Below are 15,549 nucleotides of genomic sequence, written 5' to 3'. Positions count from 1 at the left end.
ACGGGGACTCCTAGTACTATACTGTTTTGATTACTATGGCTTTGTACTATAGTCTGAAGTCAGGGAACCTGATTCCTCTAGCTCTGTGAAAATCACTGCTGCTGAACAGAAAAAAAGAATGAAAAGAAATGAGGACATTTTAAGAGACTTCTGGGATAATATCAAGCCCACGACTATTTGCATTATGGTGTCCCAGGAGGAGAAGAGAGAAAAAGGGCCTGAGACATAATAGCTGGAAACTTCTCTAATCTTGGAAAAGAAACAGTCACCCAAATCCAGAAAGCAGAGGGTCCCTTACAGTATGATCCCAAAAGGAAAACACCAAGACGTAATTAAAATGACAGAAGTTAAAGGTAAAGAGAATATTTAATATAGCAAGGAAAAAGCAACAAATAATATACAAGGGAACTTTTGTAAGGCTACCAGCTGCTTCTTCAGCAGAAACTCTTTAGGGCAGAAGGGAGTGGTATGACATATTTAAAATGATGAAAGGGAACAAGTGTTCTCAGCCAAGAATACTCCAGCATGTGTCTCCTTTAAATTTGATGGAGGAACCAAAAATCTTATAAACAAGCAAAAGCTAAAAGAATTCTATACCACCAAACCAGCTTTACAACAAATGTTAAAGGAATTTCTCTAGGCAAAAAAGAAAAAGTCACAACTAGAAACAAGAAAATTACAAAATGAAAAAGCTCACCAGTAAAGGCAAATATACAGTAAAGGTAGGAAGTCATGCATGTAAGAAATCAGCAACTTAAAACAGTCACGTATGTATCTATTCTAGACTGCTCTACAGAACCTCATGGTAACTGCAAACTAAAAATCTATAATAGGTATACACACTAAAAAGAAAAGGAGTCCAGACATAACACTAAAGGTACCTATCAAATCACAAGAGAACAAAAGACAAAGAGATGGGAAAAAATGACCTGCAAAACCAAATCCAAAACAATTAACAAAATGGCAGTAAGAGCATACATATCAATAATACCTTAAATATAAATGGACTAAATGCTTAAACCAAAAGATATAGAGTAGCTGAATGGATACAAAAACAAGACCCATATATGTGCTACCTAAAAAAGACTTACTTCAGATCTAGGGAAGTACACAGACAGACTAAAATTGAGGGGATGGAAAAACATATTTCCTGCAAATGGAAATGAAAAGAAAGCTGGAGTATCAGTACTTTTATGAGATAGACTTTAAAGTACAGACTGTTACAAGAGATAGAGAAGGTCACTACATAATGATTGAGGAATCAATCCAAGAAGATATAAATCAATGGTAAATATATGCTCCCAACCTAGGAGCACCTAAGTATATGTCATAACTTTAATTAAATAAGTGCTCTAAAGAAAATAAAGGAGGATTATGAAATAAAGATTGATCGAAGGTGCCTATTTAAGAAAGTGATATTTGAGCTGATAATGAGAGCTAACTTTGGTCTAAAAATCAGATATTTATGTGGGAGTTCCCAGTGAGGCTCAGTGGTTAACAAATCTGACTAGGAACCATGAGGTTGTGGGTTTGATCCCTGGCCTTGCTCAGTGGGTTAAGGATCCAGTGTTGCCGTGAGCTGAGGTGTAGGTCGCAGATGCGGCTCGGATCCCGCGTTGCTGTGGCTCTGGTGTAGGCCAGTGGCTACAGCTCCGATTCAACCCCTAGCCTGGGAACTCCCATATGCCATAGGAGCGGCCCAAGAAATGGCAAAAAAAAAAGACAAAAAATAAATAAATAAAAAATAATAAAAATCAGACAATTATGAATAGAAAAATCCAGGTTTTAGATCACTCTTGACCTCAACTTTAGAAATTTCAAGAAAAGTGTAATTTTTTTCTTTCTTTTTTTTTGGGGGGGGGGGGGTCACCCTGCAGCAGCATTTGGAGTTCCCTGAGCAGGAATCAGATCCGAGCCACAGTCTCCACCTAAGCTGCAGCTGTGGCAACGCCTAATCCCCAATCCATTGTGCTGGGCTGCCGATTGAACCTGTGTATCCCAGTGCTCCTAAGACACTGTCAATCCCGTTGCACCACAGTGGGAATTCTGGAAAGTGAAATTTTTAATTGAGATAGAATTAAATTCACAGGAAAAAAGTTCCTTTCTGTTACAGACACATAGCTATAACACAAGAAACTTGAAAAATCATAGATGAAATAGAACCAAAATACCATATTTATGGAAGAGAAGCAGAATAGAAATAAAAATCAGTTAGTGAAGATGGAAGCTATATCTTGTTGGGTAGGTAGTGATTTCTTAAATTTAAGACAAAAGGAAGAAAAAGCTTGATTAAATTGTCTGCATATAAAATTTCCATGCATTGAAAGGACCATAGGAGCTCCTGCTGTGGTGCAGTGGGATTGGCAGCATCTCTGAATTGCCAGGACGCAGGTTTGTTCCCCAGCCAGGCATAGCTGTGGCATAAGTTACAACTGCGGCTCAGATCTGATCCCTGGCCCAGGATGTCCATGTGCCATGGGGCAGCCAAAATAAATAAATAAATAAATAAAGTCATTATAAACATAGTGAAGAATGATAAGTCCTAAGAAAAATTTGTGATAAGTGTAACTTAGAAAGGATTAGTATCTAGAATATACAAAGAATCCTTTACAAATTAATTAGAAAAAGACATCCAAATAGAATAAACATTGACAACATAAATGTATAGTCCATGGAAAGGAAACCCAAATAACCAGTAAACATAGAGAAAGATAGGCAGACTCAGTCATCAGTCATTGGGGAAATACAAATTAAAGGAATAGTGAGATACCGTCTAACCCATCATGTTTATAAATATTTAAAAATATCAGTATTGAGTATAGGCAAGGTTGTGCAATAGCAGGAACACATGCTAGATGGGAGTGTAAATTACCATAGAGAGCAAGTAGGCCAAAAATAATGAAGCCAAAGATAAATCACCAAGAACTCTAGGTATGTACAAGGAGATGTGAAAAAATACTTTTCGTTGCCACATTATTTTAGTGATACATAGGAAATAATGTAAATACTGTCTGGTAGGGGAGTAGAAAATAAAATTGTAGTGTGTCTTTCTATGAGCTGCCTGAGTGTCCTCACAACATGGCAGCTGGCTTCCCCTTGAGAGTGTAATCAGAGAGAAGCCGACTAGAGAGAGGGAGAGAACCCCTGAGACTGGCTGCATCTTCTAGAATTTAACCTCAGAAGTGGTACACCATCCTTTCTGCTATATCCTATTGGTTACATAGAGCAACATTGGTTGAATGTGGGAGGGGACTATACAAGGTTGTAAGCAGATATCGTTGGGGGTCATCTTGCAGTTCATCATACTAACTCTAATATAAATTCAGAATATTGCATAAAACCATTCACCCTAAAAACTATGAATAACCTAATGAGTATCAGGAGATTTTTGAAACTTCCTCCTTGTGCCCCCTCCTGTCATAGTCCTCTACCTCCCCCCCCCCATATATAATCACCTACCTAGGTTTTAAGTTGTATAAAGTGGCAAGGTAAAATCTAGTTCCTCTTACTTCATTATGGCTAGAAACACAAGTCCTTCATTTTAATTTCTTTGTAATTTCATAGAGGCACATTTTTATCATCACTTTATTGAGTTCATTTCTATTCGAGAAAAAAAAAAGGAATGATGGGTCTGTCACTGATTGATTCTTTTAGGAGCATCTACAGTAGAGGGTTCTAAGAAGACTGATGTTGAAGAGAGACCAAGAACAACATTGATCATCTGTCCACTTTCTGTGTTAAGCAACTGGATTGTAAGTTTTCACAGCCCTTTAAAAATGCGATGTAATTTATATTTGTCTTACATTATAAAAAGTATTATGTTAAAGAATCATTCATGGGAAGAAATATGCTTGGTCAGCGTTTTATACTGGAATTCACATAATTAAGTGAATTAGGGTTATATTTGCTGAATTGAAGTAATTTTTCTTTGAAAGTTTATAGTAGAGAGAGAAACATTGTCAGTTGCTGTAATAAGATTTGGTGTAAACTTCTGCCTCTTCCAGTTCTTCCCCCCCAAGGTAGGCAAGATGTATATTTAAGACTACACCATATTTATGAACTGTTGGAATCTCTTTTCTGAGAATACCATTAATGATGATGATTTTTGTTTTTATAGCTGTTTATAACATTTAGTGAGCTCCTGTGTGCTCAGTTTTTCCTTAAGTTATTTTCATAGATTTCTCATTTAATCCTCAAAAGTATTATTCTCATTTTCCAGGTGACCAAATTGAAACACAGAAATTAACTTGGCTAAGGTCATCTAGCTAGTAAATGATGGAGCTAGGATATAGTCTCCAACATTCTGACTCTAGAGCCTATGCTTTTAAGGCTACCTACCAGAAAATTTTGTTGTCTTCTTTTTTTTTTTTTCTTCCAGATTGCTTTTCTGTTCTAAAACATAGCACTGGAATGGAACCTCTTTATGTGTTATGTATAAAGAGCAGCTTGGTTCTGCTGCCTTGCCAGTTTGAGCTTCATGCTACATGTTGTTATGAAATAATGACTCTTTTGGTAGCATTGTGAACATAAAGACCACTGGATGTGAATTTCCATTCTTGCCACCTCCAGGATTATCTGATTCTCTTGGCCTTTCCTTTTTTAATCTCAGAGGTGGAAGAGGTCTGCTCTTTGTAAGAGCAATACCTTAGTCTGTACATTAGACTCTATCTCTTTCTGCCTTTGCATTTTTTTTTTTTCTTTCCGGGACCTCACTTATGGCATATGGAGGTTTCCCAGGGTAGGGGTCTAATTGGAGCTACACCTGCTGGCCTGTGCCACAGCCACAGCAATGCCAGATCTGAGCCGCATCTGTGACCTACACCACAGCTCATGGCCATGCTGGATCCTCAACCCACTGAACAAGGCCAGGGATCGAACCTGCAACCTCATGGCTTCTAGGCGGATTTGTTTCCACTGTGCCTCTATGGGAACTCCTGCCTTTGCATTTTGTCTGTTATTTTTTTCCTGTTACCTGGTTATTCAGTCTCCCCAATGGCTCAGATCTTTTTCATTTTTATATACGTTGTGTTGATTATGTATCACCTCTAAGTTGCTACTCTTCTTTCCTTCACTGTCATACCTCTTGGAGTTTGATTTTACTCTGTGCTTCTACTTACTAACACCTTAGCTCATTGTAATTTGGTTTCTGCCACCAGTTCTCTAAATTTCATTTAAAAAGGCTAGTATTTATTGTCTAATTGTCAAATTCTGTGACCTCTTTCATATCTTCTTTACTTTTATGTAGCCTTTCCTTCTTTGGTTCTTATATTTTTATTATAAGTTTTTGGTGTATTTTTTTTTTCCCCACTGTACAGCAAGGGGGTCAGGTTATCCTTACATGTATACATTACAATTACATTTTTCCCCCAGCCTTTCTTCTGTTGCAACATGAGTATCTAGACAAAGTTCTCAGTGCTATTCAGCAGGATCTCCTTGTAAATCTATTCTAAGTTGTGTCTGATAAGCCCAAGCTCCCGATCCCTCCCACTCCCTCCCCCTCCCATCAGGCAGCCACAAGTCTCTTCTCCAAGTCCATGATTTTCTTTTCTAAGGAGATGTTCATTTGTGCTGTATTTTTTTTTTTAATTACACCTTCTGATTTGTGTCATTTTTCCTCTTAGGTCCAAAATGAGTTTTAGTTTTGGCTGTCCCCATGGCATATGAAATTCTCAGGCTAGAGATTGAATCAGTGCTACAGCAGCAATCCAAGCTACTGCAGTGACAACTCCAGATCCTTAACCCACTGTGCCACAAGAGAACTTCTTTCTTGCTTTTCTTAAAAAAATTTTTAAAGTATAGTTTTACAATGTTGTGTTATTTTCTGCTGAACAGAAAAGTGACCCACTCATTCATATATATATACATTCTTTTTCTCATAGTATCTTCTATCATGTTCTATCACAAGAGACTGGATATAGTTCTCTGTGCTATAAAATAGGACCTCATTGCTTATCCATTCTAAATGTAATATTTTGCATTTACTAACCCCCAACTCCCAATCTGTCCCACTCCCCCCCCACCCCTTGGCAACCACTAGTATGTTCTCCATGTCCGTGAGTCTGTTTCTGTTCTATAGATAGGTTCATTTATGCCATATTATAGATTCCATATATGTGATATCATATGGTTTTTGTCTTCTTCTTTCTGACTTACTTCACTTAGTATGAGAATCTTTAGTTGCATCCATGTTGCTGCAAATGGTATTATTTTGTTCTTTTTTATGGCTGAGTAGTATTCCGTTGTGTATGTGTTCCACGTTTTCTTAATCCATTCAACTGTGGACATTTATGTTGTTTCCATGTCTTGACTATTGTAAGTAATGTTGCTGTGAACATAGGGGTGCATGTATCTTTTTGAATTTGTAGTTTTGTCTGGATATATACCTAGGAGTAGGATTGCTGGATCATATGGTAGTTCTGCATTTAGTTTTCTGAGAAAACTGTTTTATATAGTGCTTATACCAATTTACATTCCAACCAACAGTGTAGGAGGGTTTTCTCTTCTCCACACCCTCTCCAGCTTTTGTTTTTGTAGACTTATTTATGATAGCCATTCTGATAGGCGTGAGGTGGTACCTCATTGTAGATTTGATTTGCATTTATCTAATAATTAGTGATGTTGAGCATTTTTTCAAGTGCCTGCTGGCCATCTGTATGTCTTCTTTGGAGAAATGTCTGTTTAGGTCTTTCTGCCCATTTTTTAGTTGGGTTGGGTTTTTTTTGTTTGTTTGTTTGATTTTTCTTTTTTTTTAGGGCTATACCTGTGGCATATGGAAGATCCCAGGCCAGGGGTTGAATTGGAGCTGTAACTGCAGGCCTATGCCACAGCCACAGCAATGCAGGATCCTTAACCCACTGAGTAGGGCTGAAGATTGAACCTGCATCCTCATGGATAATGGTTGGTTCATTACTACTCAGCCACAATGGGACCTCCTGGTTTTTTTGTTGTTGAGTTGCATGAGTTGTTCATATGTTTTGGAGATTAAGCCCTTGTCCACTGTGTTGTTTGCAAATACTTTCTCCTATTCTGTAGGTTGTTTTTTTCATTTTTCTTATGGTTTCCTTTGCTATGCAAAAGCTTGTAAGTTTAAGTCTCATTTTGTTTATTTTTGTTTTTATTTGTATTGCTTTGAGCGACTGACTTAAGAAAACATTGGTATGATTTATAACAGAGAATGTTTTGCCTATATTCTCTTCTAGGAGTTTTATGGTGTCATATCTTATGTTTAAGTCTTTAAGCCGTTTTGAGTTTATTTTTGTGCATGGTGTGAGAATGTGTTCTAGTTTCATTGATTTACATGCAAGCTGTCCAGTTTTCCCAGCACCACTTGCTGAAGAGGCTGTCTTTTGTTGAAGATTAATTGTTGAAGATTAATTGACTGTAGGTGAATTAGTCAGTTTCTGGGCTCTATTTCCTTCCATTGATCTGTATGTCTGTTCTTGTTCTAGTACCACACTGTCTTGTTTACTGTAGCTTTGTAACATTGTCTCAAGTCTGGGAGAATTATGCCTCCTGCTTAGCTTTTGTTTCTCAAGATATCTTTGGCAGTTTTGGGTCTTTTGTGGTTCCATATAAATTTTTGGATTATTTGTTCTAGTTCTGTGAAAAATTTCATGGGTAAATTTGATAGGGATTGCCTTAAGTCTATAGATTGCTTTGGGTAGTATTGCCATCTTAACAGAGCATAGGATCTCTTTGCATTTCTTTGAATCCTCTTTAATTTCCCTGATTAACGTTTTATGGTTCTCAGCATATGAGACTTTCACCTCATTGGTCAGGTTTATTCCTAGGTATTTAATTTTTGGGGGCGTGATTTTATTTTTTGTTCTTATTTTCTTTAAGATTTTTTTGAGGTATGATTTTAAGATATTTTTAATATTCCTTTTCTAATATTTCATTGATAGTATACAGAAATGCAGTCGATTTCTGAATATTAATCTTGTATCCTGCTATGTTTCTGAATTTGTTGATCAGATTGAGTAGTTTGTTTTTGTCTGGAGATTTTAGGGTTTTCTATTTATAGTATTATGTCATCTGCATAAAGTGACAATTTTACCTCTTTCAGTTTGGATACACTTTATTTCTTTTGTTTGTCTGATTGCTGTGGCTAGGACTTCCAACACTACATTGAATAAAAGTGGTGAGAGTGGGTATCCTTGTCTTGTTCCAGATTTTAGTGGGAAGGGTTTTAGCTTTTCTTTGTTGAGTTATTATATTGGCTGTGGGTTTTTCATAAATGGCTTTATTATGTTAAGGTATGTTGGATTTTGTCAAATGCTTTTTCTGCATCTGTTGAGGTGATCATATGAGTTTTGAACTTTGAATATATCTTACCACTCTGTTCTGGCCTGTAAAGTTTCTGTAGAGAAATCAGCTGATAACCTTTTAGGGGTTCCCTTATAATTAACTTTGTTTTTTCTCATGCTGCCTTTGAATCCACATCCTGCTGTAGGTCTCTTTGGGTTCAACTTGTTTGGGGCCCTCTGTGCTTCTTGCATCTTGATATCTGTTTCCTTTAGATTTATAAAGTTTTCAGCCATAATTTCTTCAAGTATATTTTCAATTCCCTTTTCTTTTTCTCTTCCTTCTGAAATCTCTATTATGTGTAGATTGGTCTGCTTTATATTAGCCCATATTCTTTTTTTTTTTATTTGGTTTTCTGAGTGCTGTCCTGATTGAATTGTTTCCATTATTCTGTCTTCCAGGTCACTTATTCATTCCTCTGCATTATTCATACTGCTCTTCAATACCTTTACCTCAACCTGTTTCTCTGCAAGTGAATTTTCTAATTTTTCTTGGCTCTTCATGGTTTCTAGTTACTTTCTAAAGTAATCTACATTACTATTGATATCTATTCTTAATTCCTTCAGTATTTTCTTTTTTTTGCCCTTTTTTTTTTTTATTTTTAGGGCCACCTCTGCAGCATATGGAAGTTCCTAGGCTAGGAGTCAAATCAGAGCTGCAGCTGTCAGCCCATGCCACAGCCAGAGCAATGCCAGATTCAAAATGCATCTGCAGCATATGCTGCTGCTTGAGGCAACACTGGATCTTTAACCTACTGAATAAGACCAGGGAACAAACCCCCATCCTCATGTGTACTAGTTGGGTTCTTAACCCACTAAGCCACAATAGGGACTCCTTCTTTAGTGTTTTCATTTCCTCCTTTTTGAATTTGGTGTCTGTTAGACTGAAGAGGGTCTGTTACATTGTTTTCTCTTTGTGGGGAATTCTGTCCTTTTTACCTGGATATGGTTCCTATGCTTCTTCATTATGCTTACATTTTTCTTATTCTTTGAGTTTAGGGAAAACAATTATCTGCTGTAGTCTTGGAGGACTATTTATATACGGGAGTTTGTGAGGGCTTTTTTTTTTTTTTTGGTGTGAGGCCTACTTTTACTTTGGATGCTTGCTGTTTCTTTCCTCAACGTGTGCTGGCTGTTATCTCCTTAATAAAAGGTGTTTCAGTGTATGGTGTGGGCATGCTTCCAGGGAGATGGGGCAGTGGCCAGGGCCTGTAGCCACTGCCTGGTTACTAGGCCCTGGGCAGTGGCAGTTACCCTCAAGGAGGTGGAGGTGGTGCCCAGAGCCTTTGGCGGGGCACATGTGTGTGTTCCTATGGGAGTGAGGGCAACAGGTAGCACTCAGTTGCAGGGCCTTCCTCATTGGGGACCCCTGAGGTGACTGGGGTTGCAGGCAGTGCCTGTTCATGGCACCTTTAGTATTGGAAAGTTCTGAGATGGCTGCAGTGGTTTGCACCAACCCGCATAACCCTCATAAGAGGTGCCCTTCTGCTTGAGAGCCTGCACATGCACAGAGAAAAATGTTCCTATGGTGGTCCTGTCTCTTCTTCTCTTTTCTTCCCAAACAAAGGTTCCTTGCTTCTCCTGCAGGCCTAGGCCTGCTCCCATACTCTCTTGGCTCAGGCACTCTGCTCCCCAGCCGTTGGCACACTGCTCCCTAGCCCCTCAAGCTCTTTCCACACAGCCAACCCTAGTCCTCTCCCAGAACTGACTTCCAGAGTCCGAGTCTCAGCACCCAGCCCCCAGCAGAGTGTCTTAGACTCTGGTGTCCCGGGCCGTGGTATTGATGATCTGTGTAGTTCTCTTAAGTGTGGCTGGTTTTCTCTGAGGCTTTTTGAGGTTCTCCTTCTGTCCTGGATGATCTCCCAGTCAGGTGTCCTCACAAGATGCAGATTCCTTTCTTCTTTCATATCTCCCTCTCAGGAGTGCTGGTCCTGCCCTGATTCTTTTTTCTCTTTCTCTCTCTCTGTTTTCTTCCTTTTGTTCTACCAAGTTATGTGGAGGGTTTCTTGCCTTTTTGGAAATCTGAAGTCTTCTGCCAGGTTCAGTAGATATTCTGTGTGGCCTATACCACAGCAACACTGGATTCAGGCCACATCTGTGACCTTTGCAGATCCCTACACAGATCCTTAACCCCCTTAGGCCAGGGATCTAACCTCCATCCTCAGAGACACTATGTCAGGTTCTTAACCTAGTGAGCCACAATAGGAACTACAATGTGTATTTTTAAAATATGTAATCAGTATTTCATTATAATTTTATATTTGGATAACAACAAAGTTTAGGTAATATATAAATTTCAGAAAGCAAAGCAAAATCGTACCTACTGAAGTTATAGAAAAACTGATTTTTAAAGGAATGAGTGATATTCGAACATATAGATGTAAGAATTAGAATGTTGCAGTCAACAAGCTGCCCTCTTCCATGCCCCCAAGTCACATAACCTGGTACCCTAATAAGCAGGCCAGAACTATCTTATCTCCCCTTCTTTGTCCTCAAACATGGGAAATAATCCCGATAAAGGAGTAAATTCCACTTCCACCACATAATTTTTCTGGATATTTAGACTGATTATTTATACTCCCAATGGAAAGTGAAATAACACCTATTTCATTGACACAAACAGACACATACACAAAACCTAGCATAGTGATTAGAAATTATAGTTCTCTTTCTCCAGAAGATTTAATTTTCTCCTGTATCAAGTCTAATCTTTCCACAAATACACTGTTTACATTTCAAGGCAACCTGTTGATTAATTTATCTCACATTGTTTTCTTTCTCCTTTCTTTTCCCACCAGAATTCTTGATAAAATTCTCTGCATTTTCACCTATACTCTTTCATGTTTTATCCTCTCTTTTCTGAATTTTTGCCTTTACTGTTTTAGATTTTACTCTCTCTCTTGCCCACAGTAAATCCAGTTTTTGCTCCCACCCTCCATGGAAACTCTCTTTGTGAAGGCCTTCCATGACTTCATTGTTGCCATGTCCAGTGTGTTCCTTTTTTCTTTTCCTCTGCCCTGACTTTGTTTCCTTTTAATCACGTCTTATTTTGTAAATCATCTTTAATCTTTTTGGTGAAGAGGGGGAATGAACATAAATTCCATATTAAAAAAAAATCAATCTTACATTCATTCTTCAAACTTTGGTATTTTCTTTGATCCCTTGGCCAAGATTTTTTTTTGCTATCCCAACTTTCTGACCATTGTTTTTCTTTGTTTTTCTTCCACGCTTCCTAGAGTCTGTCCTTTTTTCCCTTAAAGCATTTTTTTTTTTTTTTTTAGTATTATAAAAATTTGCAGTGAGATGTCCATTTAGGCATCTAGAAGTTCACCGCATTTGTTTTTTTTTTTTTCTTTGCTGGAATTTTTTTTTTCTTTCATTTTTGGCCACCCTGTGACTTATGGAATTCCTGAGCCAGGGATCAGAGCTGAGCCACAATTGCAATCTATGCCATAGCTGCAGCAATGCCAGATCCCCAATCCATTGTGTTAGGCGGGGGATCAAACCTGTGTCTCAGTGCTCCAGAGATGTTGCCAATCCCTTTACAGCACAGTGGGAACTCCTGAAATATTTTAAGTCATATCTCAGACATGTCTTACCTCCCAATAGATGATAAACATGCTCTTTAAATTTTGCTGTTCTGTATTTTCTTCCCCTACCCCCTTTTCTCACTGTATTTGTTCTCCTTAGAAAATCTTACTCATTTTTATAGCTTCATATATTGTCTACTGATAACTTTCAAGTCCATATTTACACTTGCATTACAGGCCAGTATTTAAATTTTTGTAGTATACTTCTCTAGTCAGATATTCTCTAGTGGCCAAAAATTGTAAATGTCTAAAATAATAATATTTATTATTTCTTTCACATCTTTATGCCTGCTTTCTCCTTCTTTTTAAAACCTTCCCTATATCTTTATCAAATACTTCCTCTAGACAGTTATTTTAAGTATCAGAGGCTTCTCTTGTCTTCTCCCTTCTCATCACATCCTATATTTAATTAGTCCTCAAGTCCCATTAGCCCCTTTCTTTCATACCAGTTCTTTCCAGTCTATTCTTACCTCTGCCATTCTAGTTTAGGTCTTCATCTTTCACTTAATATTTTCGCAGCTGTGTGTTCCTAGAATGTTCTGCCTCCAATTTAATCATGATATTTATTTCTGCTCAGAATCTCCCAGATCTGTTGTTTTCAAGTTTTTTAAACTGATTTTGTTCTCAAGGAGGGCAGGTACCAGGTCTTATTTTTCTTTTTAGCTGTACCACCTTTCTGGTTGATACCTGGGAAATAGTAGGCCTGTTATAAATAAATGAAAGTAGATAAGATTCAAGTGTTTGAGTCTCTGCCTACATTTATGAAAATATTGCTTACTGTTTTTTACTGTTTAATTTTGATATTATTAAGTCACTAAGTGGAAGCATTAGAGATTCTTTTTGTTAAAATACTAAATTTAAAAAAAAATGATTACTCTTTTTTTTAGTTTTGGTTGCTTTTTCCTTCTGAAAATGAAGCAGCTGGAGTTCCCTAGTAGCTTATTGGTTAAGTTTGATGTCATCACTGCTGTGACTTGGGTTTGATCCCTAGCCCAGAACTTCCACATGCATTGGTTGTGGCCCCCTAAAAAAATCCACAGTAAAAATGAAGCAGTAGGGCCAGGCAAAATTTATATAATGTATATTATTGTGTGTGTATATATATATATATATACACACACACACATATACATATATATATATTTCCCTGCCAAAATAATAATTACCACTGTTATTATATGGTTATTTTAGTTTGGATTATATGAAACTGATTTTTATGCAATTTTAGTTGTTTAATTTGTGACAGTAGTTTTTTTTGTTTGTTTGTTTGTTTTAGTGGCTGTACCCACAGTGTATGGAAATTCCAGGGCCAGGGGCTGAATCTGAGCAATAGCTGCAACCTACACCACAACTGTGGCAACACCTGATCCTTTAACCCACTGTGCAGGGCTGGGGGTTGAACCCACACCTCTGCAGTGTCCCGAGCCACTGCAGTCAGATTCTTAACCCACTGTACCACAGCAGGAACTCCAAAACAGTACATTTTATACACATATTAAACTTGACATTAATTTACTTATTATTAAAATATTTCTCATTTTCTTTTAGGACCAGTTTGGACAACATATAAAATCAGATGTGCACTTGAATTTTTATGTTTACTATGGTCCTGATCGTGTTAGAGACCCAGCCTTGCTTTCAAAACAGGATATTGTTTTGACTACATACAATATTTTAACTCATGACTATGGAGTAAGTATGTTGATACTCAAGGGTTTCAGAAGTTGAATTTAAGAAATTGCTTCAGGTTTCTAAAGTGTTCTAAAATTCAGACTTTGTACTTTTCCCTTTTTTCTTTTTAAATATTTAATATATTAGAAATAAATAGGAAATTGGGGAGTTCCCATTGTGGCTAAGCAGAAATGTATCTGACTAGTATCCATGAGAATGCAGGTTTGATCCCTGGCCTTGCTTAGTGGGTTAAAGAGCTGGTGTTGCTGTGAGCTGTGGTGTAGGTTGCAGACATGGCTTGGATCCTGTGTGGCTGTGGTATAGGCCGGCAGCTGCAGCTCCAATTTGACCCCTAGGCCAGGAAATTCCATATGCTACCAGTGTGGCCCTAAAAAGCAGGTGAGGGAAAAGGAATTTTTTGAAATATTTTGCAAAAAAATGTTGGACTTCCTTTAGATAAGAATTTAGGAATATTTTCCATTTATAACACTTAAATTTTAAAATTTGAATTGTAATTAAGTGTATATAGCAATGTATAAATGAATTCTTATTTTTTCTTATATTTTGGAATATTGTTTTCTCTCACAGTGATTTGATAATTGATTATCTCAGTTTAAAAATAAGCTGTTTTGTATCTGAAAACTTGGGAGTTTCTTGATTTATTTAGAATCTTAATTGTTGTTTGCCTGTAATTCCAGTTGTTAAAATATTTTCTAAGATACTTTATTGTAAAAATTTTAGTTTTCAAGTAAAAACAATAAATTTTATACAAAAGAAAGTGATTATGTTATATTCAAATATCATCATATGTTTGAATCTGAGGCGAATAGTTCAGTGTATTGAACTAGGTCTCAGTAGAGGGCTAGGCAACCTGGGTTTGAATGCTAGCTCTGCACTTCCTAGCTGTGGTACTTTGAGCAACATACTTCACACCTTGGTGCTTGGGTTTTCTCATTGTAATAATACTTCATAAGTTTGTGAACATTCAATAATTTAATGTATGTTTTGCTTAAAGCAGTATGTACCATATAGTAAGTGTTGATATTAAAGAATAATAACTCAAATATTACTTATCAGGTTATATAAAGTACTATTTTACTTTCCTGTGTTGTTAATTCATATGAAACATTTATTTTAGACTAAAGGTGATAGTCCATTACATAGCATAAGGTGGCTAAGAGTGATCCTGGATGAAGGACATGCCATACGAAATCCAAATGCTCAGCAGACAAAAGCTGTACTTGATTTAGAAGCAGAAAGAAGATGGGTATTGACAGGTAATGATAGCATATATTTTAAAAAATTAATCCCCATAATATATATCATTAAGTAAGTTATAAGGTATCTTTGTATACTTCAAGTGGATATAAAATCTTTCCCAAATTAGTCATCTAAATCATTTAATAAAATATTTTGAGGAGTTCCCATCGTGGCACAGTGGTTAACGAATCTGACTAGGAACCATGAGGTTGCGGGTTCGATCCCTGGCCTTGCTCAGCGGGTTAAGGATCTGGCGTTGCCGTGAGCTGTGGTGTAGGTTGCAGACACGGCTCGGATCCTGTGTTGCTGTGGCTCTGGCGTAGGCCAGTGGCTGCAGCTCCAATTGGACCCCTAGCCTGGGAACCTCCATATACTGCAGGGGCGGCCCAAGAAATGGCAAAAAGACAAAAAAAAAAAAAAGAAAGAAAAAAAAGAAATCTTTCACCTCTGCTAGTCCTTCCATTGCTGCACATACCATGGCAAAAAAAAAAAAAAAATTTTGATTTTTTTCCATAACTGTCCGTGATTGGCAACATTTGAATTATAGTTCATTTATGGAATAGTCACCAGACTTTTTTTGAACTTTAGAAACTCTAGACACTTCAGTCCTCCAGTGAGAATCTTGATTTCTCTAATTCTCATCTTGGAACCTATATGCTACTCGTGAACCTTTACTGGAAGATGGGGAAGAGAATATAAACTAAGATTCAGCGTTCTCTTGTGGT

The 15,549-nt window shown here is 37.3% G+C and overlaps 1 protein-coding gene across 3 annotated transcripts in view; it reads left to right on the top strand.

Annotated features, from left to right (window-relative positions):
- The window catches only part of HLTF (helicase like transcription factor), a 71,704-nt gene that overhangs the window by 30,413 nt on the left and 25,742 nt on the right, over positions 1-15,549 (top strand). For all 3 annotated transcript variants that reach the window (XM_047784333.1, XM_047784341.1, XM_047784325.1), the window contains exons 14-16: positions 3,655-3,752; positions 13,442-13,585; positions 14,703-14,841. In XM_047784333.1, the coding sequence (XP_047640289.1) occupies positions 3,655-3,752; positions 13,442-13,585; positions 14,703-14,841 (381 nt within the window). The remainder of the gene's footprint in view (positions 1-3,654; positions 3,753-13,441; positions 13,586-14,702; positions 14,842-15,549) is intronic.

Source organism: Phacochoerus africanus, chromosome 1 (genome assembly GCF_016906955.1).
Source record: "Phacochoerus africanus isolate WHEZ1 chromosome 1, ROS_Pafr_v1, whole genome shotgun sequence".
NCBI lineage: Eukaryota > Metazoa > Chordata > Mammalia > Artiodactyla > Suidae > Phacochoerus > Phacochoerus africanus.
The sequence above is the reverse complement of the archived record's forward strand: the minus strand, read 5'-3'. Positions and strand labels throughout refer to the sequence as shown.